The following is a 25,774-nucleotide window of genomic DNA, read 5'->3' as shown; positions in this document are numbered from 1 at the left end:
AGCTTTGAGTGCTAAAAGGGAGCTCTCTCTCTTAGTCTAAGGCCAGAGGGTGCTAGTGCCTGGGGCTCTGTTTTGGGGAAATACCGACATATTCTTGATGGTAAAGATCTCTCTAACTTCTGACTCTGGAAAACTTGATTGTTGCCACATGGGTCCAATGGTCACATTTAGAAGTCAGTCTAAGGAGATTACTGTTATAAAATGCTATGCTAATATATGTTACGTGTTATCCCTAAGCTTTCAGATATGTTTTAGTAAACATTACTATCTTCCATTCCCTTGGTAAATCATGGGATTTTCCTCAGACAATAAATGGTAAAAGCAAGAACATTCTAGAGAAACTAGTTGAGTGAATGCAAGAGGTTGTAGGCCTAGAAGCAAAGCTGTAGCCACAGCTGCCTGGCTAAGACCACTTGTGATGACAAAAGCCAGGTGGGGCAGGTTGTTATGGTGCAACCCTTTAATCCCAGCACTCAGGAGGCAAGGGCAGGCAGATCTCTGTGAGTTCAAGGCCAGCCAGCCAGAACTACACACAAATTTCCTGTCTAAAACAAAAAAACCACCACCACCACAACCACCACCACCACCACCACCACCATGTTCTGGGGATTCTTAAGGACATGGGTTTCTGACAAAACCTTACAAAGACCATGGAATTTAATTGTAGAACTCAGTGTCTTTAAAAAAAAAAATGGACATTTTATCACAAACACCAGACAGCCAAGGTCATGTGAGGTACAATGTTCTCAAACTGTAGATAGCAGGGATATGGGAAAATAGCTTTTTAAAAGCAACTCTTACATCTCCTGTAACAGTTGCTTCTAATTTGTGTTCTGTGGAACTCCAGTTCTCTAACTTGTTTATTAATAGAAGTTATACAGAAGGAGTTCCCATAGAGAAAGCTATCTGGGAAATGGTAAGCATTTTCAGACAAGCTCAAAGACACTTATCATGGGATTTCTCAGAAATTAGGGCAATTGCAGGTTCATTGTTGCTTTTGTATCTGTTTTTGAAATATAAACATTCCCTTCCTTGTGCATGCCAATCCCTCTTTAACTGTGGTGCATCTCTCTCATCTGTGCTTTACTCAATTTCAGACTTACTTTGCCAGGTTCTTACTGGTCTAGCACCAACAAACAGTGAGTATACTGCACTTGCCAGCTAGCTTTGTTGACAGCATGTCCTAACATTTGTGTTGTTGTTTTTACAAGACCTGTAAATGAGAGTAAACTATTTGGAATTAAATTTTCAAGCTTCTACTTTTCTATTTTCTGACCCAGCTTTGTTCTCTTGATGTCTTGTGTGTGTGTGTGTGTGAGAGAGAGTTAGATTCAATTCTGAGCTAGCACTCAGTCACTGTTAACATAGGAACAGTAGATGGCATCAGTATGGAGAGTCTCTCCCCGCCCCCCATCTTCATTTAAATTTGATGTGATGCAGGACTCCACCTAACCAGAGAGAGAAAGAAGTGGAACAGGGTGAGGTGTCTGAGGCCATTCAGATGGCACATTTCTCCTTCCACAAATGGCATGATGGAAAACACATACATGAGAAACTACAATCATTTCTGCAGCAGCAGACAATGAATAGCATCTATGACTCAACATTGCTAGGTCTCCTACTACAGAAACCAGCTGTCAGTAGGATACAGTAGGCTCCTCAGTCCCATAATTGTGAAGGTCAGACTCTGCCACTTAAGAACAATAACTTATACAATGCTTCCTTTGTCTATCATGAATGTTCTATATGGTGGCCACGCTGTCACTCAAAACCTTTATGAAACTTTTCTGATCACCTATTTAAAGCCATCTGGGCCAGTAAGATGGCTCAGCCACTAAGTCTGATGACTTAAAGAAGAACATATACTCTTGCAAGTTATGGGGTGGGGGGTGAGGGGAAGAGAGAGAGAGAGAGAGAGAGAGAGAGAGAGAGAGAGAGAATTAAAAGAAAAATAAAATTGCCAGGAGCCCTTCTGTCTTTTATATCAGCCCATGCCATCCAACACCCTAGACTTATGTTGCCATTTCTCCACTACAATCAATATAAGCAGCCTAAGTCAGGGCATTTCCTCCATTTATTTGGCTCACTGCTGAATCCACAGTGTCTAGAAAAGGGCTTGACCAAGGTCTCTACCTAAACTCTGTTGTGTAGCAGTTTCCTTAGAGATTAAAACACTACATCCTACAGGAAGCTCTTTAAACAGAAAGATAAAGAACTCAAAATAGCTTCAGGAAGTCTCTGAAACTGACCAGGTTCACTAGGCCCCTCCCTGCCAGAGTAAGCAATAAAGACAGCTAAGAGTCCCTCTCAGAAGGAAAGAAGCTGATTTGGGGGGGGGGGGAGACCCAAACCAGACCAGCTGCCTAGAAGAGGTTTAGACCACAGTCTCTTGGAAACGAGGATACTCTCCAACCTGTGGAGCTGCCTGCAGCCTGTAGAGTGTGTTCCTGGTTTCCCAGCTTTTGTGAGCTGTGAGCCATGCTGGGGTGGACCTTGCTGGGGTGGACCTTGCTGGGGTGGACCATGCTGGGGTGGACCTTGTTAGGGTAGACCTTGCTGGGTTGGACCTTGCTGGGGTGGACCTTGCTGGTAAAGCCGCCTTTGTGTCATCTCTGCTCCTGTAACTAGCCTATCACTCACACTCCTGTGAGTAACCCGTCACCCACACTCTTGTAAGTAACCCCAAGAAAACTCACTGGTTCACTAAGTTAGACTTTGATAATATCTGTACTTTGGTCTGTCATGGGTTCCCTATCTGGGACCAGTAGATGTGTGTGTTGCATCTCCCCAGGAAATGTTTTGTCATACAACAAATCCTCACCAAAAAACCCTCTGAGAGATAATTACTATCTTTGCTCCATAGATAAGAACATCAAAGCTTATTTGCCCAGAGTCAGGAAACACACAGTGGTAGAGAAAGGGTGTTCAAGTGCATGCAGCATATGACAAACTGTAAATGCTTTTTTTTTTTTCCCTGAGAGGTTTTTTTAAGTCACAAACTGTACATATTATTTTGTATGGCTTGCTAGAAATGGTAAAATTACAGAAACAGGTCAGTTTTGTAATTGTCATCCTGGAGCAGGGGAAGAGTATGTACACAAATAAGCTCAGGAAGCTTGCAGGCAAAGGCAGCATTCAACAGCTGGCTTATGGTGAGTAACATGTCTTACATGCTAGACTGGGTGAAATCTGCAGTGTAAACACTAGAGTCAGAAAAATGTTCCTCTGATCAGCCAAATACACTCATGTCATAATCTCTTAATGTGTGAACAATTGCTTCACATTGCACAGGGCTCTGCAGGCCAGAGTTTCAGATGAGGGATTATTGGATGGACCCACAGTTATCTCACAGGTCCTTCTAAGAGGAAGGCAGAGCAGCTGTTGGGAAGAAAGGGTGGAAGTGTGATGCTGCTGGCTCTGAAGAAGAAGGTGCCATGAGCCGAGGTATAAAGGCAGCCTCTCCAAGCTGGAAAGGCAAGAAACAGGTTCTCCCTTTGGACCCCTACAAGGAGCCAGTGAGACTGACTTGGGACTTCCAAACTTCAAGACTGCCTGAAGTGACTTTGAGCCGGTACCAAGGCTTGTAATTGATAACAACAGCAATAGGAGACAAATACAGCAAACTATTCTACAAACCCAACTTCAGAAATAATCTACTATATTTATGGTATATAGAGCGAGAGGAGTTTGGATCAGCCAATTGTTCTCGGGTCATCAAAAAGCTGTTCTATCTGCCTACATTGTAACCACACTGTAATACCTGCAAAATATTTCCAACTATACCTCGTAGAAATTGTTGAAGAGATTAAAGAATATACTTTATATAAAATATAGCTTATTCCTAGCATTTTTCATAAAGTTTTTACTTTGAGGCATTATGAAAAAATAAAAAAGAACACCATACAGATATACATGGAGAAGACATGATCACAGAATGAAGACAACACAATTAGAAGCATCAATGCCTGTCAGCTAATGTTGAAATGTGCGTTAGTAAGTGGCTCTGAGTGTCATGGGAAATGCTATATTAGCACATGTCACAAACACAACCCTACAGAGAGTTTTCAGCAATCCTCAAGCAGCGCTACAGCGCTACAGTGTGATGCTCTGGAAACGTGACTGTTTGGATTCTTCCCCCCGCCCACACACACAGAGCTTAGGTACCCCAGTTCTCTGCCAGAAGACTCTAGGTCACTGCTTTAACCACTGGTTACAGCAGCACTATTCTGAGATGTGTCATGTCCTTAAAATAGACTGTGATCAAATTGTTCTGCAAAACAGCTTTCGAGTCTAACTCTATATTTGTATATAACAAACATCTGTCTAACCTGCTTTGCTGGCCCTTTATTCTCAATGTAGGGAACTGGCTCATTGTATGTTCTTGCATTTGTGTTAATGAATTTAGCATAGTTCACACGTCTTCTGTCCACACAAAGTTTTGAGTGTTGTGTGATTTTTCCAGTATTTTTTTCATGTTTGATATCTTCTTTTTTTTCAGTTATGCATGCTATACCAGCATCTTCTATTTTATGCTGTCTGAAAAACATAATTAAGTAGTAAATCATTTATCACAATAAGCATCTCATTGGTTACAATTAAGGGAGATAAAGTCTAAATATATTTTATGCATTAGTGAAGACAATTTAGTTTTGAAAGTCTCATGATATTAAAATTTGACATTGGAGTATCTTCTCACTCTAAATCCTGTAGGAAATAAAGAATCTGTGTTAACAGTGATTATTCATCAGGGCACACTAGTATAGTGAACAGATTCATTTTCTTGGAGTAAAGAGTAGTGATATGATTGTGCTTATAAGTCATGTTTGGAGTATTTATGCATGTGGGTAGGTTACATGCTAATCTGAACACATCTTTAAAAGCTTTCTTATTGGACTGGGGAGACATCTGAATGGGCAAGAGCAGGTACTTGCCTCATGAGTTCAAATTCCAGCACCCATGTAAAAAGCAGAATATGCAAGTACCTCCAGCCCCAAGGCTGTGGGAGGTAGAGACAGAAGGATCACTGGGGCTTGCTGGCAGCCAGCCTAGCTCCAGATTCAGTGAGAGACTTTTCTCAAGGCAATAAGACAGAGAATGGTAGAACTGTCACCCAACATCCTCCTCTGACTTCCAATCCCACATTGGCACATTTAACCCATCCCCACAGGTACATATAACACACACAAGATAGACAAGCAGATACATAGACAGATAGATAGATAGATAGATAGATAGATAGATAGATAGATGGATAGATAGATAATAGATGATAGACAGATGATAAATAGATGATAGATAATGGATAGACGATAGATGGATGATAGATGATATATAGACAGATAGGTATGATATATATGATAGATAGGTAGGTAGGTAGGTAAATAGACAAATAGATAAAGCTAAAAAGTTTCTATGTTAAGAGCTGCCTTTTTCACAGTCTATGCCTACACAGTTTAAGCATCTGGACAAGGATAATGACTTAATGTTAAAAGTTCACTTGGAAAACATATCACCAAATGTCTTTATAATTTTAAGAAAATACCACTGTGCAGGTGAAACAATCATTTCAGTCTCAGTGTTCTTTGCTTCTAATACTGCTATAAAAATAAAAATTGCTAGATGAGGTGGCACATACTTGTTATTCCAGCACAGGCAGAGACAGGTGGATCTCTTGTGAGTTCAAGGCCAATCTGGTCTATACAATGAGATCCAGGCCAGTGAGAAGTACTATCTCGAAAAAAAAAATATTGCAAGGAAAATCTTAAAGGTATGCTTAAAATATTTCATAGATTATAGGGAAAGAAAACTTTTCAAAACTCAAGGACCATTAGAGTCTGAATGAAAAATAAGAGAGAGACAACTAGGCCAGGCAGCAGTGGCACATGCCTTTAATCCCAGCCAGGCAGATCTTTGTGAGTTTGAGGCCAGCCTAACACAATCCAGGAGAGGCACCAAAACTACAAAAAAGAGAGAGAGAAAGAGAGAGAGAGAAATTTAAATATTTGCAGTATAAAGAAGATACAGTATTTATAAGAGAAGGAAGTCAAACTTTCTGAGCTAGAGATAAGGGTGCAAATAGCTGCATTTTGGGACTGTAGGAGCAGGAGAATATCCTAAGAGAAAGAGAATGCCTAGAGTGTAGGTAAATTATGCTTAGGACTTTGGCTGGATTTAACCTCACCCACTTCTATCTTAGGATGGTGTGGCATCCTATGCCCTGTCCCATGGAGTACTTTTACTTTCACTGTGATTCCATCCTCTGCCACTCAAGGACCACTTGAAAACTTCACTGATCCCTCCATAGACACCCAGAGATCAGCAGCAAGAATCTTTTAAATTACTCCTAGGCTGACAAGTTGTGCCTATGCCTAATTGAACTGAGGTCACTTCTGACACTCCACTTGTACATTAATACATAGTGGCCCCAAGACTGAATACCAAGAAACATTCAGTTGGGGTAACAAGAAACAAAGATCCAAATACCCACTCAAGAATGACCATATATCCATATCAAGAAATACCATCAATGACTTAATTCCAGATACCTTGATCCCATTACAAACACACAAACAACATGAATAGCCAAGATAATATGTCTCTTCCAAAAATTAGAACCCACACCATAGCAATCCCTGAGAAAATCAACTTAGCTGATTCAGAAGAAAATAATTTCAAAATAGCAATTATAAGTATGTTCAAGGAACTCATAGAAGGTATGTGTAAATGCCTGAATGAAGACCTAGGAAAAACAATCATGCAAACAATTCAAGATATGAAAAGAGAATAGAATAAGGAGATGAACTCTGAAGAACAAACTGAAATAAAACAAAATGAAAACTCAGAAAGTCAAACAAAAAGCTCAGAGGAAAGCCTGACCCATATATGGATCATGTAGAAGAGAGAATATCAGGTTTTGAAGACAAGGTAGAGAAACTTAGTCTAAGAAAAATGTTAAATCCAACATGCAGAAACTCTGTCACTATAAAAAATTTAAATGTATGAATAATAGCTATGGATCCTCAAGTTGTGGTGGTGCCAACCATAAAATTATTTTCATTGCTACTTCATGACTGTAATTTTGCTGCTATTATGAATTGTAATGTAAATATCTATGTTTTCCAATAGTCATAGGTAACCCCTGTGAAAGGGTCATTTGCCACCATCACTACCTCCAGGGGCTTGAAACCCCACAAGTGAAGAACTGTTGAATATAGAAGAATGAGAGGAGACTCATCATCCCTAATTTTAAGCTATACTACAGAGCTATAGTAATAAAAACAGAATATCATTGTTTTAAAACCAGACATGATCAGTGAAATAAAATTGAGGATCCACAATAAGTCCAATATATGGCCACTTGATTTTTGGCCAAGAGGCCAAAGTTACACACTGAAGAAAGGATACCACCATCAAAAAATTGTGCTAATTAAATTGGATAGTAGCATATAGAAGTTAACTAGATCCTTATCTCTAAACCTATATGCAAAACTCAACTCCAAATGAATCAAGTACATTAACATAAGACCCAATACCCTAAATCTGATAGAAGAGAAAGTGAGCAATAAGTTTGAAATTACTGGCACAGGAAAGGACATTCTGAACAGGAGAGGGCTAGACATACAAGACATAAAAAAGGTACTTCTTTACAGCAAAGGACACCATCATTCAAGTGAAGAAGCAGCTTACAGAATGGAGGAAAAATCTTTACCAGCTACATATCTATCAAAGGATTAGTATCTAGAAGATACAAAAAACTAAAAGAGCTAAACATGAAGAAAATAAATATCCTAATTTAAAAAAAGACATGAATGTAAACAGTTCTCAAAAGTGAAATACAAATGACTGAGAAACATTTCAAAAAAATAGTTCAACATCCCTAGAAAATTAAATCTACTTTGGGATATCATCTTATCCTAGTCAGAATAAAAATAAAATGACAAAAAAGCAAAGATTAAAAAAAAGATAGAAGAGCTGTTGTAGATGTAGAGAGAGGGGAACACTTAGCTGCTGGTGGGAGTGGGAACTGGTAGAGCCACTCTGGAAATCACCACAGAGCTTCGTCAAAAACTGAAAAGTAGATATACTATACAATTTAGCTCTACCACTCTTGGGCATATAGCATACAAAGTACCCTGCTAATATACAGAGTGACCTGCTAACTCATGTTTAGTGCTGCTCTAGTCATAATAACCAGGAAATGGAAATAGCTTAGATATCCATCAACTGAAAATGCAGTAAATTTACACAGTGGAATATTATTCAGCTGTTATGAAAAATAAAATTTGCAAGTAAATACATGTAATTAGAAACAGTCATTCTGAATTGGGTAACTCAGACTCAGAAAGAGAAGCATGGCATATTGTCTCTAATATGTGGATGTTGGCTTTGAATCTTTAGATATGTATGTTTTGTTTGGAATACTCTTTGAGGTTAAGAAACCAGTAAGGGGTCCAAAGGGCAGGGAGAAATGTTTCTTTGGTGGCAGGGGAAGACAGAATACAGTAAAATGAGGGGAGAAAGGAGAATAGTAAAACAGGAAGGATTAAATGGGATGGGTGATGGGAGGGTAGAGTAGAGGTGGGATTATGAGGAAAGATTACTACAGCTAAAGGCCTTTTAGAAAAGCCACATTATCATCTTATATTAGTTTGCTTTTTCTATTGCTGTAATAGAACATTTTGACCAAAACTAACTTGGGGAGGAAATGGTTTATTTCAGCTTACACATCACAGTCCATCATTGGAAGAGGCCAAGATAGTAGCTCAAGCTGGAACCTGGAGGCAGGAAGTGAAGCAGAAACTATGGAGAAACTGTTTACTTGCTTGCTTTCCATGGCTTGCTCAGTCTGATTTCTTATACAACCAGGACCAGCTGTTCTACCCACAGTGAGCTGAGCCCTCCTATATCAACCATTAATCAAGAAAATGCCCAATAGAAATGCCTACATTGATGGAGGCAGTTCCTCATTTAAGGTATTCTCTTCCTTTTTGAATCTGTTGGTGTCAAGTTGGCAAAACAAGCCAGTACACTACCCAGAGTGTCCATGGTAAAGCAATAACCCAATACCACGTGCTAGCAAAGAAATTCCCAGGACTAGTAATGGATTATCTCTTTTTTATTTATGTTTTTGCCAGTGGGATTGCATAGACCCCCAAACATTACAGGTTATTGTGATGACTCTTTTTACCCACCAGAACTTGATGACAAGACCATATTGCTCAAGACACCACATACTTGAGTCACAAAACAGAAGAATTAAGTTCATATTGACTTGAAAGCTTTATCCCTACTGACTAGCTTTTATAGTGCAGGGAGGTGCTATGTATGAAACTAAGGAGAAAAGTAACTATCAATATTACTCCACTCCTAATTCTATGAGCTATAATAATGACTGTCTTGTCAAGGTATACCTACAGGCTCAAGGGCATAAATATTATAGGAGTGTGGTAGTTGGGACGCAAATGGCTCCAATAGGCTCCAGTTGGTTGGAACTGTTTAGAAAGGATTAGAAGGTGTAGTGTTGTTGGAGAAGGTATGTTATTGGGGGCAGGCTTAGAGGTTTTGAAAGACTTGTTCCATTCCCAGTGTGCTTTTGTTCTGCCTTCTACTTGTGGGGCAAGATATGAACTTGCATCTATTCCTGCTGCCATACCTTTGCTCTGCCATCAATGACTCTAACACTCTGAAACTGTAAGCTTGATTAAATGCTTTCTTGTATAAATTTCCTTTGAGTTTTGTCATAACAATAGAAAAGTAACTAATATAAGGAGTAACTGACCACTTTCTGTCTGGATTTAATGTCCACTCCAAGACATAGAGTCCATACCTGGCACCTTTAATGGAGTCAATAACATGTGACTAAATAAATCATAGGCCCTGGTAGAATCTATTATTCTGATAAATGGCCATAATTTAAAATGATTTCTAATTACCTGTAGATCTGGGCATCTCTTATCAGAGAAGCTATTTCCTGCAATAATTGGCAATTAAAACAAAGACTCACAATTGGTCAATTACAGAGAATAAGAAACTTCAAAATACTTAACACTAAGTTGACATCTATACCAGACCCTTCCATTCAAGGCTCAAGGATTTTCTCAGGGAGCTGAAAGATTATTAACAGCCAGAAATGTTGGATGACTACAAGCGAACAGTATTTCCTAGCCATAACAGGAGAGTAGCACATATGAACTTACAATGATTGTAACAGCATACATAAGACCAGTGCAAACTAAATCCAGGCAAATACCAGCATGGAAAATGGTAGATGGGCAAAAAAACTAACCTCTACTTAAGGAGTTTTGGTATATGATAGCAGCTAGGATTGAACAGTCAGGGTTATCGTTTTAGTTTAGTTTTAATGGTGTGATTCAGGCTCCAAATTCAAGAGTATTTGAGTAACAGAAATGGGATTCAATAGGTTAAAAAAGAGAAGAAAAAGGTATAGAGAGATGGCTCAGAGGTTAAGAGCACTGGCTGCTCTTCCAGAGGTACTGAGTTCAATTCCCAGCAATGACATGGTAGCTCACAACCATCTGTAATGAGATCTGGTATCCTCTTCTGGAGTGCAGGCAGAACACTGTATACATAATAAACAAACAAATAAATAAATAAATAAATAAATAAATAAATAAATAAATAAATAAATAATTTTAAAAAGAAGAAATAGAGAAGAAAAGAAATAGAATAAATATGAAGTTGGGTAGATAGGAAGGTGAGGGTGGGTATAGCAGGAATTGAGGGGGATGATGATCAAAATATGTTGTACAGGATTTTCAAAGGAATAAAAACATTATTGTTGTGGGATAATCTTTTTGTACACTGTGAAGATGTGTCTTTGCCAAGGTGTCTTCTGATTAGTTTAATAAAGAGCTGAAAGGTCAATAGCTAGGCAGGAGAGAATAGATTGAGACTTTCAGGGAGAGAGAGGAACTCAGGATGAATCTAGGTAGGACAAGAGATGCCAGCAAGACACAGAGGGAGTTAGACTGACAATACTGAAGAGAGGTAAAGAACCATGTGGCATAATTCAGATTAATAGAAACAGGTTAATTTAAATTATAAGAGCTAGTTGGGAACAAGCCTAAGGTAAAAGTCAATCTTTCATAATTAATAAAAAAATCTATATGTAATTATTTGGGGGTTGGTGGTACCAAAAGGAAGTCCAATGAGAAAGACCAATTATAGTTGGCACCCAATGTGGGGCATGTAAATCCACATAGGGCCTGAGAAGGCTGAAAAAAGTTACAAACATGGAGACAGATTCAGCTTCCTGGTGACTGTGGTCCCTCAGGTAGATCCAGTGCTTGTTGTGTCTACAGGCACAGCTCCTTTAAGAGGCCCTGCTGTGCAGCTGAGCACTTGAACAGACAGCTCACTACTCACAACTCAGTACTAGATTCAAACACTTACTGCAGGATGATCAGAGCTGGACAGTTAGGCACAGCTGGGACAGTTAGGTGTTGCTCTTGCTGCTGCTGCCTGAGGACCTGAAAGGGGCAGAGCCAGTCACTAACACCATGAGATAAATAGAGCCTTGTGGAAGCTGACATGGCTTTTTAAGACTCGCCTCATATGGTCAGAGAAACATTGCAGAGGTGCAAAAAAAGCCAGATCCAGACAGAAAAAAAAAACCCTCTAAACAGGTATAGTGTGCTTAAAAATGTGCTTAGATGCTAAAGAAAGAAAAGACAATGGGGAACAGACAGTCATAGAAAAATTAGTTTAAAAAATCAAAGTAAAGTCTTTAAAGAAAGAGTAAGTTAATATAAAAGAAGAGTAAGCCATATAAAGATTGAAAATATACAGTGTATGGTACTTTGTTGACTGAACTTTTAAATGCTAATGACCAAAAAAAATGTTGTGAGAGATATTGGATTGTAAAAAACAAACAAACAAACAAACCTGCTAAATTAAACCAGACTACATATTTTAAGGATGTCTTTACTTCAGAATGGAAGTCAGGAAATGTGTTGAATTGCAGGAGAGGGTATGCAGATTAGATTTGATTGGGGGAGACCTTCTGAGGATCTTGGTTGCAGACATAAAAGAAGAAAAATGAAAACAACAAGACAGGCTCCATATAAATTGATCCCCGTACATGGAAGCAGCTCTGAGACTAGATGAGGCATGATAAATCTTACTGGCTACATAGACAGTTTAGTTATGCAGTCCAAACATACTTATAAAGTTGACAGATGGTTTTTGCCTGCTCAAAATATAAAACAAAAAAACATCTTTAGCTGATTTATACACACAGCACATTCCATAATTGTGTTAATGCAGATATGTATGTGAACTTTAAAAGTTTTTGTATTTTCAGAAAAAATAAAATCAACCAGACATCAATGAAGACAAGTAGTCCAGATGATACAGCTTCTTAGAATGCCCCTGCTTGCAGTTTCCTCAATAATCTACATCCAGAATAACTTCAAAGTGGACAGCTAAGATGGTCCAGCCTCACAGACTACTCTAGCCAATTCTTCAGATAAGCCCTGCACTTTCCCATTACAGAGACTGAACAACAAATGGTACAGCTAGCTCTCTCAGGGCTTGACATTATCTTAATTTTCTCAGGGTCCCCTAATGATGTCATTGCCCACAGACAACAGGAAGTATTTTAGGAACATGATGCCCACATTCCCAAGAGGCATTTGATGGGTTATGGATGTTTGTCATAATTTATGAGGGTTGTTTAATGTTGTGTGAGATATTGATCATATTCTGAAAAAAAAAAAAAAACTTGCTTGGAGTCAGAAGATAGAGCTAGCTAATAGCTGACCAAAACTATGGTTATAGAGGTCTTGGATTGAAGTATGGAGTCAGGAAGCAGTTAAGGCATGGCTGAGAGAGGATCCAAGTCTTTTGATTGAGGAATGGAAGAGAGAGATAGCAATTGGTGACTTCTCCACTTCTCTGATCATTCAGGATCTTACGTCAATATCTGGCTCCTGAGTTTTTATTGATAAAGAATAATTAGATAAATGCATCACCTGACATCCAACTTGAGGTGTGAAAACATGAGATAGCTGCTCACTCCTGGCTTTGTAGCCACTGCAACTGCCAAAGTTGGCTGGCTTTTCTTCATTTGCTCCAAGCCCTCTGACCAAAGCTGGGATTTTTCTGTAGAGCTGCCTCTCTACAACAGTCTCTAGCTGCCACCCAACTCCACAGGCCCCAAACTCGCTCCACAGGTGCCAGGGCTCCAAATGCTGGAGTTACCCACCCATGATGGGCCAGCTCTGCCTTCAGGTAGCTCCCATCACACATATTTATTCTACACATTCCCATGTCCACTTTTCAGATGTCTGGCTCCTTGGCTCCTTCTCCCATGGGTTGCAGGCTTTTCTTCCATCCCCACCTTGGGCTACTGCCACACTAGGATAGCCACCTCAGCATCTGCTTGGGATTCTATTGTTGTCACGATTGTCACACACTCTCAGTTTACAGCTATGTTCCAGCAGCTGCAGCTGTCCTCAACCAGGCTGTACACCATCTGTGTTCTCTGCCTATCTGTGCTACACAGTGACAGAAACACTCACACTTCACTGTCATCATCATCAGATCTGATGAGGTAACTGGGAATTTGTAAAGGGGGAAATTAATTTAAAAAAAAAAGTTTTTCCCTCGTGTTAAAAATGGGAAATATTATGATGCACAGAGTTAGTTCTCTGTATAGTTCCATAATGTGTGGTTTGAAAATGAAATAAGTAAATGAAGGGAAAATCAACTTAGTTGGGATTTACATAATGTCAATTATCATTTTGATAATTCTTGTTTTATCCCTAAAATACTTGTTTGATATCAGTTTCAAATACAAAAAATTGACTAATAAGATTAAATCTTTACAAAGATAGACTAATGGAACTAAGAAAAATATTCACACAGAGACAGGAGCTTACACCAGTAGTTACTACACTATTGCATTATGAAACTGAAGAGGAGCAGCCCAAGGTTATTAGAAAACCAACCTTAATTTATTCAGTTACTATTCAAGAATGACTACCAGATGATAGGCATCCCCAAGGCTATTCAGAAACTAACTGGGATCCTATAAAATGTTAGATTTGAAGAGATTTAAGGAAGCAGTAGTTTCATATAGTATGCAGTCACCTTGTGAAGACACTTGGAACAGAATTATTCCACAAGACTGGAAAGATCTAGTAATAGCAGCATTGGAAGCTTGTCCTCAGTTACAGTGGAGAACCTGGTGCATAGATGAAGCTACGGTCATAGAACAGCGAGGTAGGGTTAGAGGTTATGAGATTTCACAAGATCAAATCCTTGGCGAGGACCATTATGATGGTGTGGAAAGACAGGCACATTTTATGATCACACCTTATCCCTATGCTGTACAGAAGCTTTGAATGCTTGGGATAAAGTTGAAGAATCAGGAAAGAGGACTGAGCCATTAATTAAAACTATACAAGGCCTAAAAGCAGCCTCCACTGATTTTATTTACAAAGATTGACTTCAGCTGTAAATAGAATGATGTCAGATCCAAAAGTTAGATAAATATTGAGTCGTTGGCTTTTGAAAATGCTAATTCAGAATATAAAAGGGTGACCAAGCCTTTAAAGGCAAGATCAGCATCCATAGATGAATGGATTACAATTACATCTGATATTTGTAGCATGAATCTTAAAAGGTCTTATTAATAAAAACAACCTGAAGCCAGGTATTGGGGTGAATGCTAGAAGATCAGAGAAGCCGAACAAGCCACAGTCACCTCACCTTGACAATTCCTCAGCTGATCCTGTTTCCTCAGACTTTGAGTCCTCATCCAAATGGATCTCAGCTGAACTGCTGCTAAAAGCCTAAAAGCTTAGCCAGGCTAGTTCCTGGTCCTCACACCTTATATACTTTTTTGCTTCCTGCCATCACTTCCTGAGATTTAAAGGTGTGAGTCACCATGCCTGGCTGTTTTCAGTGTGGCTTTGAACTCACAGAGATCCAGACGGATCTCTGCCTTCGGAATGCTAGGATTAAAGGTGTGTGTGCCATCATTTTCTGGCCTCTATATCTAGTGGCTACTCTGTTCTCTGACTCCAGGTAAGTTTATTAGTGTGCACAATATTTTGGGGAACACAATATCACCACAGATATTGGATCTCATGCTTATGATGATACTTGGATAGGAGAAGTGACTTCTTAAAATTCAAAGAAAAATCAAAGGGTTAGATGTATCAGTTATGGTAAATCAGATCATCTGAAAAGGAATTGTAGGCAGGGCATTCCTAGGAACAATGTCTTTTTCTAAAGAGAATCCAAACAGAAGACCTCAGCCTTCTGAAATATACAGAAGGTGTGGCAAAGGCAGACATTGGTCTAATGAATGTAGATCAACATGAGACAAGCAAGGTAGCCCTTTGCCATCAGGAAATGCCATAGGGGGCCTCTCACAGGCCCCCATATCAAATTTGGTTCAGTCACTTCCTGTGAGCATTGGGAAAACTCTTCCACAGAGCAATTAAAAGACTGAATGCCTGTTATGTGCAAAACATACTGCTTTGGATGTCAGAACAGCTTTAGAAGATAAAACAAAAATTTCAGGAGAAACCATAAAGTGAATATTTTGGCAAACTTCTGTAAATGATCAAAGACTGAAGTTAAAAATGTGAATAAATGACATTGTAATTGAGTGTTTGGTATGACACAGAGACAGATGTAACAATAATTGTACCAAAATCTTGGCATCCAAATTGGCCTCTTCAGGAGGTAAATGTTCAGGATTTTAGGGATTGGAACTTTATATCAGGAAACACAAAGCTCAAGATGGGTCAAATGCATAGAGCCAGAAGGACAGAGAGGAAAATTAAAGCCATATGTGGCTAATGTAGCAATGAATTTATGGGGACAATTTGTTACAGCAATGGAATATTCAGATTAACATTCCTCCCATATCAGAAACAAACCATAAACTAAGGTATGTTTCTGGGAAAAATATTAAAAGATAAATAACAGTCACCACCCATTCAGGTGGTATATAAACAGGTCACAACAGCTGCTGGTCTTTCAAAGGTACTGACAGCTCTCCTTTAAAATGGCCAATGATCATAGGCAGATGGAATGTTGTTTGGGCACTTGCATATGAAAAACTGATTGCTGATTAGGCTACTAAGAATAAAAAAGGATAGGTTTACCACAATCTTGAACTTAGTACAGATTTTTGAAATTATAGTCAGATGTGTTAAATTTCAGCAATTAGCTCTTGAGCACTTTGTGAATGGGAGTTTCTTATAATGGTGACTGACTCAAATAGCAAGACAAATAAAAAGATTTGATTCTGCTTGATATCAGTTTGTTTATTTGTAAAGTGGGTGATTTTTACAGCAAATGGAATACACAAGTCTGAGATGAAAAACATTTTTTTTATAATTGGTACTCGATTTGTAATAAGAAGTTGATTCACATTGATACTAGGGTTATACCTATAAAAAGTGAGATAGCAAAGTGACAGTCATCTACATAAGGGATAAAACAGTTGTCTCATATATGTTAATCTCTGTTTCAGTACTGACAAGAAATTCAGAAAAACATGAAAAAAGTTAAATTAGAATTTAGGAATTATAGAAAAAGAATTGAAAAACTAAAGTTTAACTTAGGATAAGTTAAAATGGTCAATGGATAAACTTGTCTGGGTAGAACAATTGCCTTTGACATCAGAAAAATTACTGGCCTTAAAACAACTGGTACAGGAGCAGCTATATGCTCAACATATTGAAGAATCAACCAGTCCTTGGACTTCTCCTGTATTTGAAATAAAAAAGAAATCTGGAAAGTGTAGAACAGTAACAGATATAAGAGCTCCTAATAAGGTGATTGAGCCAATGAGGTCTTTAAAGCCTGGAATTCCCCTGCCTTCTTTATTACCTAAAGGATGGTCTATTATAGTGATTAATTTAAAAGATTGCTTTTTTACTATACCTTTGCAAGAACAGGATAGAGAAAAATGTGCTGTCACAGTGCCTACGTATAATTCCTGGCCTGTTAAAAGATACCAGTGGAGAATTCTTCCACAAGGAATGTTAAATAGCCCTACTTTGTGTCAATATTTTGTACAACAGCCATTGGTAATAATTTGTAATCAGTTTCCTCAATCTATAGTTTATTATTATATGGATGATAGCTTACTAGCTGATTCAGATGCAGATACCTTAGAGAAAATGTTTGAAGAAGCAAAGGAAATTTTGCCTTGTCTGGGATTACAAATTGCTCCTGAAAAAATACAAAGAGGAGAGTCTATTAATTACCTGGGATATAACATAGGTTTATTAAAAATTTCAACTACAGAAAGTACAAATCAGGAGAGATCAATTATGAACTCTTAATTTTCAAATTAATGGGAGATATTAACTGGCTATAGCCCACAATTGGATTGACAATTCAAGAACTATATAATTTGTTTCAAACTTTACAAGGTGATAAAGGACTTAAATAATCCAAGAGAACTATAAGATGAGGCTGAAAGAGAATTGGATTTGGTAGAAAAGAAATTACAGAATGAACATGTGGATCATTTGGGTCCACAGCTTGATTGTATTCTTGTTATTTTACCTTCTATGCATTCTCCTACTGGAATTCTTATGCAAAGAGAAGATAATATCTTAGACTGGATATTTTTTACCATACAGAGGAAAAAATTAAAGACCTATGTAGAAAAGTTTTCTGAATTGATTCTACAAGGAAAATGAAGACTTCCTCAATTAGCAGGAATAGACCCAGCAGAAATTGTAGTGGCTTTTACTAATGCTGAAACTTCCTTGTTATGGACAGAAAATGAACACTGACAAAGAGCTTGCAGTAATTTTTTTTTGGAGAGAGTAGCAACAAATATTCTAAAATCAAGAGACTTCAGTTTACAAAGAGAACTTATTGGATCCTTCCTCACATTCTACAGGGAACACCAATTTCTGGACCCCCTACATGTAGAGAGCTGCATGTAGCCGCACCCTAAAAATGGCACTGGCTTCCACCCTCTGCCTTCCCAATGGCAAACACTCTTTGTGGTAAACAGCTCCTTATTTGGCTATGGCTGGATTCGTGTGCTGCTGGCATATGCGTGAACCTGTGGACAGTGCCCACGTGGCTGCCTGGGGTTGGTAGCCCAGCCCTACTTAGGTACTGGGAGAGGCTTGCCCCAGGGGAGAGACAATGCAACTAACCAAGGGTCCTGATTAAACTGTATTAAGAAGAATCCCGGTGTTGCGTCATCCTTGCTGGTCGAGGCGGGCGCAACAAGTGGTGGCCCGTACGGGGAAAACGGAGAAACGAACGTACGGGGAAAATTACCACGTCTCTCCCTGGGATTCAGAACTTTTTACAGTCAGGCGGTATCGGTAAGTGCTCAGAAAAAAAAAAAAACTGGGGATCCACGACAAAAGCAGGTAACGCTCACCTGTAGAAGGGAGAGCGGGATAACAGAGCCGTGACAAAAGCGGACTAATAATTCAATAGAGCCGCGACAAAAGCGGACAGGTAATTCAATAGGGCTGCGACCAAAGCGGACGGGTAATTAGAATAGCAAAGTGAACAAGGGAAACCTGTTGTGCGACTATAGTGGACGGGTAATTTGCATAACAAAACAAGCAGGTGAAACAAAACCAGCAGGTCAAACAAAACAAACAGGTGAAACCGGAGGGCTGGGGCTGTTAAAGGCTCTGAGAAACCTCCGAGAAACTTCTCAAATTGAGGAAAGAAAGAAATATACTAACATGGGCGCTTCCTCCTCGCACCCAATTTTTCTGGCTCTTAATGAGCTGCTTCTCTCTAAGAAATTGAAAATAAAAAAAGAAAACACCCTGGAACGATTTCTGGAACAGTGTGATGCAGTTGTTCCTTGGTTTGCAATTTCAGGAAACCTCACAGTGCTTTCCTGGGAGAAATTGGGAAGAGACCTAGATTTGGATACTGGAGCAGATCACAGAAGCAGATATCATAGCTAGCAAAGATTGGCCTTGAGGTTGGCCTATACAGGCTTCCTCACAAACACTGCAGGGATTGGGTTATGCCAGTGTTACTAATATTAGTACAAATTTGATAAATTGGCAAGATTCAAAAGGTCACTCTGGCGTTATGCAACCCTACGGCCTTGAGCTTCCAGTGTCCCTCTGGGGGAGGGATCTTATGAAATCCATGGGCTTTCAGTTGAGTAATGAATACTCCAAAGAATCTAAAAATATTATGAAAAACATGGAGTGTCATCCTGATTTTGGCCTGGGAAAATTTTTGCAAGGCAGAAAGGAGCCAATACAACCAGTACCTAGGAAACCCAAACAAGGGTTGGGTTTTTCCTAGGGGCCGCTGAGGAGGGCATTCCCATATCCTGGGTAACGGAGGAGGCAGTTTGGGTTCCTCAGTGGCCACTCTCCTCTGAGAAATTACATGCTGCATATCAATTAGTGAAGGAGCAATTGGAGAAAGGGCACATTAAACCCTCTCTTTCTCCCTGGAATACACCCATATTTGTCATCAAGAAGAAATCAGGAAAATGGAGATTGTTACATGATCTTAGAGCTATAAATGAGCAAATGAGAATTATGGGACCCGTACAGCGTGGTCTTCCATTGCTGTCAGCCTTGCCTAAAAATTGGCCTATTATTGTGGTAGATATTAAGGACTGCTTCTTTTCCATTCCACTGAATAGCAAAGACAGTGAGAGATTCGCTTTCACTTTACTGTCCACTAATCATGAGGAACCTGATAAAAGATATCAGTGGGTTGTATTGCCACAAGACATGGCCAACAGTCCTACAATGTGTCAATTATTTGTAGCAACTGCTTTAGAACCCTTGAGAGCACGTTTTCCTGGCTTGAGATGCCTCCATTATATGGATGATATACTGTTAGCAGCTAAGGAGCAGAGCATTCTTCAAGAAGCATATAGCTCACTTGTAGAACGGCTAAAACAAAAGGGACTCTGTATTGCCCCTGAGAAGGTGCAACAGTACAAAGTTGTCAATTATCTTGGCTCTAAAATAACTAATCATCATATCATGCCACAAAAGGTGGAGTTAAGGAAGGATCATCTTTGCACATTGAATGATTTTCAAAAATTATTAGGAGATATAAATTAGATAAGAGAAAGTTTAGGAATGGCCAATTATGAATTAAAACCATTATATGATGTTCTAATTGGAGATGCAGCCTTGGATTCACCGAGGCAACTAAGCAATGCAGCCCGAGAAGCCTTAACAAAATTAGATGATAGGCTACAAAGAGCTTTTCTTCAAAGAGTACAAAATAATGATGATATTACCCTGTGCATTCTGCCTACCCAGTTACAACCTACGGGAATTTTATGGCAAAAAGGACCCTTGTTATGGATTTATACTAAAATCTCACCTACAAAATCAATTGAGTATTATCCTACTGCTGTAGCATTACTTGCGCAACAGGGTATTCAGCAATGTTTACAATATTTTGGAACATCACCACAAACGCTAGTTGTTCCTTACGTTTCTACTCAAGTCAAGGTATTATGTGCTGCCATAGATGATTGGGCAATACTGCGTTGTACCTATTCAGGACACATAGATTGCCATTATCCTAAACATCCACTATTAACTTTCTTTAAAGAACATCCTGTAGTTTTCCCTAAGGTAACTGCTTCCCAGCCCATTCCAGGAGCAAGAGTTATATTTACAGATGGGTCTAAGACAGGCTGTGGTGCTTATATGGTGGATTCTAATGAACCTGTAAAGCATCAATTCTTGCCAGGTGCACTCAACAGGTGGAGCTTTCAATAGTTCTTGAAGTTTTCAAGGCTTGTCCATTTGCATTTAATTTAGTGTCAGGTTCTAGTTATGTTGTTAATGCCTTAAAAAGCCTTGAATGTGCAGGGCCCATCAAATCTTCTAGCCCTGTTAGTTCATTGTTTGGCCAATTACAGAAACTGACCTGGCAACGTAAGAATCCCTTTTTTGTGCAACACATCCGCGCACATACCAGTCTGCCAGGTCCATTGGCTAAAGGTGATGACATAGTGGACCAGTGTACTAGACAGGAATGGATGTTTGTGGCTTCTGCCATACAACGAGCACATGCTTTCCACAAAGAATTTCATGTTAATGCAAGGACATTACAACAAAAGTTTTCTATCTCACATGCGGATGCACGAAGGGTGGTACTAGATTGTCCCCAATGTGTCATTTTTCATCATCCTTCTAGATTAGGAGTTAACCCTCATGGTTTGCTCCCCCTAAAAATATGGCAAATGGATGTTACACACATTTCTGAATTTGGACGTGTCAAATACGTACATGTATCTGTTGATACATGTTCTGGAATCATTCATGCCACCCCAATGACAGGAGAGAAAGCCTCTTAAGCTCATTGCTTAGAAGCTTGGGCCGCATGGGGTAAGCCTCAACAGTTAAAAACAGACAATGGTCCTACCTATACCGGACAGAAGTTCGCTTCCTTCTGTCAACAGATGAATGTGCAACTTGTACATGGCCTACCATATAATCCACAAGGTCAAGGCATTGTGGAGCGTGCTCATTGCTCCTTGAAGGAGTTACTTCAAAAACAAAAAGGGGGAATAGGCTATGGCCGTACCCCTAAGGACAGACTCTCTCTTGCATTATTTACTCTGAATTTTTTGAATTTGGATGCTTCCAATTGTTCTGCTGCAAATTTATCTAAAAGGTTGTCTAGTTATCTTTTAGGCAATTGGACCGGAGAGTTCGATAACCTGATGGACCAGCTGAGAGTGGCTATTGTCACAGTGAATTCAACCCGAGTGGATACTGGACTGGTGGAGGGTTTATCTTCCTGGATTGCTACAGCCATGGATCACATGAAGGAGTGGGCGGGAATAGGAGCCCTAGTAGGCTTACTGGTGCTCACCTCCCTAGTATGCTTGTGGTGTATTTGTCGCATTAGGATCTCACAGCGTCGCCATGCAGCCATGATTGTCCAAGCCTTTATGGCCATTGATGCAGGACAGTCCCCCCAAGCCTGGTTGGCTACTTTAAAAGATATTTAGGCACAGGATGCGAGGCCTGCGCACTGCACTTGAGGTTATGATACGTTGACCTCAAGAAGAGCAAGTCTGATTGCATGTGGGTTGGTACCCTAACTCCCACCTCTGTGAAAAGGGTATCAGACGGGTCTAGTGTTCTCTGGGTGGACGACGCCTGGACAAACATTAGTACATGTTCCATTTTAGCAGAGATCAGACCTCTACTCTTGCCTGTTGCTCTGTAAAACAAAAAGGGGGAACTGTAGAGAGCTGCGTGTAGCCGCACCCTAAAAATGGCACTGGCTTCCACCCTCTGCCTTCCCGATGGCAAACACTCTTTGTGGTAAACAGCTCCTTATTTGGCTATGGCTGGATTCGTGTGCTGCTGGCATATGTGTGAACCTGTGGACAGTGCCCACGTGGCTGCCTGGGGTTGGTAGCCCAGCCCTACTAAGGTACTGGAAGAGGCTTGCCCCAGGGGAGAGACAATGCAACTAACCAAGGGTCCTGATTAAACTGTATTAAGAAGAATCCCGGTGTTGCGTCATCCTTGCTGGTCGAGGCGGGCGCGACACCTACATTCTACACTGATGCCAAAAAAGGGCAGGTTATAAGTCATGAAATTTAAGTAAAGTGGTTCAAAGCCCTTATGATTCTGTTCAAAAGTCAGAATTATATGCTATTCTCACAGTATTACTAGATGACTCTCAATATGCAGAAAGAGTTGTTTTACATATTGAAACTGCTGAACTTATTCCAGATGATTCAGAACTAACTTCGTTATTTATTCAATTACAAGAAATAATCAGAAACAGAAATCACCCCTTGTATATAAGACATATTAGGTCCCATATGAGTCTACCAGGCTCTCTAGCACAAGATAAATGATGAAATTGGTCAACTATTGGTAGGAAATGTGCTAAAAGCCTCAGAATTTCATAAGAAACACCATGCTAATAGCAAGGGTTTGAAAAAAGATGTATACATCACTTGGCAACAATCCAAGGAAATTATCTTACTTGTTCTTTGTATAACCAAACTCTACTACCTGCATGAAGTAACCCAAAGGGAACTTAGAAAAATTTGGCAGTTGGATGTGTTTCATTTTGCAGCACATGAAAAATTAAAATATGTATGCCATATCTGTAGGGAAGAGGGGCTGACTAAAGAAACCCACCCTGACCCTGGAACACAGAACTAGGGAAAGATGGCTCAGATCAGGGCAGAAAGAAACACAATTGGGCTCAGTCAGATCAGAGACATCTCTGCCCCTGGACAACTGACTTATGAAACCAACCAATCACAGAGCAGGATAGTAGAACCCTGGGTCTGGGGTTGACTCCACCCCCTAGACTTCCTGTGAAAATCGCCCTGCCTAGTCAGTTAGAAAAAAAAAAAAAAAGGCTGTTCTCTCCACCCTGGTAGAGGCAGCTACTCTCCTGGACTCCTCCTTCCCAAATAAATCTCTTCCTCAAAAGAGTTTTTTGGGTGTGAAGATCTTCATTCACTGGTGTGGAGAAGATCCTTGCTGAGACATCCCTCAGATAGAGGAGAAAAAGAGAGCTAATAAGTAACACTTTTCTCCAGAGCCAGAGGAGATTGCTACATTTCTGCAGGGGTCTCCCCTTTCACCGAGTGAAGCAAAAGAAGCAATATCTTAGGTAGAAGAAGCAGAGCTCTGCTAGGAACCCTCCTCAAGTGGGGCTGAGCAAAGGTCAGCTGCAGAGGCTCTCCAGGAAAGGAGCAGGATTGCTATATCCTGCAGGGAGACCATCCCCCATCACACCAGGTATACCTTGATATTCCCAAAGAGTCAGGATACCCTTCCCTGCTGAAGTATTTCCAGGCCTGACTCTCCTGAGAAGTCAGAAAAATTTCCCTTCCAGGGTTGGGCTGCTTCTTTGCAGTTCAGCCATCACAGTTGTGCTACACAATTCCAGGTGTCCAGGACACCTTCAGGGCAGAGCTGTTGTTCTGAGCAGCTTGAGGTGTCTGGAATACCTCACCCTTCAGAGTTGAACTGTATCCTTGCAGGTCAGTCATCAGAGCTGTCCTAAGCAGCTCAAGGTGTTGCCTAACTCCCCAGGTAGTCAGGACATCAAACCCACAGAGTTGCAAAACTCACCTTTTGCAGTCAGTTTACTAACAATATCATAGACACTTATTCAGGATTTAAATTGGCATAGATACTTATTTAGGATTTCAATGGGCAACTGCTTTGAATTCTGCAAAGACTGAGTCTATAATTACACATTTATTACAAGTTATGGCCATTATGGGGATATCTGTACAAATAAGACTGACAGTGTTCCAGCATATGTCTCTAGCAAAATGAAAACATTTTTTGCATATTACAATATAAAGCATATTACAATTACCATACAATCCTACAGGGCAAGCAGTTATAGAAAGATCTAATTGCACTTTAAAAGATATGCTTAATAAACAGAAAGGGGTAATAAAGACCCCAGAGATAGATTACATGATGCTCTATTAACTTTCAATTTTCTAAATGCTAATGAGAAAGAAATGACAGCTGTGGAGAGACATTGCATAATAGGAAAAAAAACTACTGAATTAAATCAGTCTGCATACTTTAAAGATGTGTTGAATGGAAACCAGGGTATGTGTTAATTTGGGAAGAGGTTTTGCTTTTGTTTCCACAGGAGAAGAAAAACTACAAATACCATTAAAATTGATAAAGATTAGATTTGACCAAGAGAGACCTCTTGATTAGAAGAGTTGATAGTTCACCAAGCAATGTGACCATTCATTCTAAACAAACTTATAAGACTAACAATTACCTTTCATTTGATCAGATATAACTTGCCAAAAAGGAAACTCCACAAAGTTAGGGTTGGGGCAGGATTTCGTTTTTGTCTTTCCACGAGAATGAAGGCTAAGGAATTTGAAGACCACTGGAAAAATGAGATATCTAAAGCAAAGGGGTGAATCATCCAGAGAAAATGTCCCAAGAAAAAGAGTAAATTGGCCTATTGGTATATCTCATTTCCAACAGGATAAAATTTCATAAATCTTTCCAAATGTTTGTTTCTACTCTTCTTATAGACATATAAAGCAAATTGTAGTCCCAATTTTATTAAAAATTAAAGCTGGCTTTGGAATTGCAGCATGGCGCTCTCCTTCTCTAAACCCAAGCATGCTTGCTATAAGGATAGAAAAACCAAAATTAAGGGACTATTATATTGCCACTAATCTCATAATTCTTTGGTTTTATTTTGACTCTTTAACACTTTTTTAAAGAGATAAATATTATCTCAAAATTATATATATATCTGTCCTGTTATTAATGGCCATATAGAGTACTAATTTTGGAAAAAGGCTTAATCTAGCTTTCTGTAGATAATTTTGGGTTTGAGTGTCTACCAGATAACTAGGAATTAAGTTCCTGTACTCTGGATATCCTTAACAAATTGTGGTCCTTTAACCTTCAAAATCTGCTGCATGTGACATTTAAAATGTTTGAGTTTTCTGCAGTGAACCATGCTCATTCCTAATAGCAACCTTTGAAGTCTCCAAAAGGAGGATGAGGCCCTACATCAACAATTCCACTTAGATTATAATAACACCATTAAGCTGACAAACACCACCCAAAGATCAGCTTTGAACTGCAACCTGCTCAGGACAACTTCAAGGTGGCTAGCTGAGATGGTCCAGCCTCATAGACTACTTTAGCCATGACTTGAGACAAGCCCTGCACTTTCTCATTACATAGAGATTGGACAACAAATGATACAGCTACCTCTCCTAAGACTTGACCATTATTTCAATTTTCTCAGGATCCCCTAG

The 25,774-nt window shown here is 39.5% G+C and overlaps 1 protein-coding gene across 1 annotated transcript in view; it reads right to left on the bottom strand.

Annotated features, from left to right (window-relative positions):
• Positions 1-23,069, bottom strand: part of C10H2orf73 (chromosome 10 C2orf73 homolog) — a 48,530-nt gene extending 25,461 nt beyond the window's left edge. Inside the window, 4 exon segments of the mRNA XM_036201042.1 lie at positions 4,329-4,536; positions 11,413-11,489; positions 18,398-18,491; positions 22,984-23,069. Of these exon segments, the coding sequence (XP_036056935.1) occupies positions 4,329-4,536; positions 11,413-11,489; positions 18,398-18,491; positions 22,984-23,069 (465 nt within the window).
• Between the last annotated feature and the right edge of the window lie 2,705 nt (positions 23,070-25,774).

Source organism: Onychomys torridus, chromosome 10, assembly GCF_903995425.1.
Source record: "Onychomys torridus chromosome 10, mOncTor1.1, whole genome shotgun sequence".
Classification (NCBI taxonomy): domain Eukaryota; kingdom Metazoa; phylum Chordata; class Mammalia; order Rodentia; family Cricetidae; genus Onychomys; species Onychomys torridus.
This window is presented reverse-complemented; position numbering and strand designations above follow the sequence as displayed.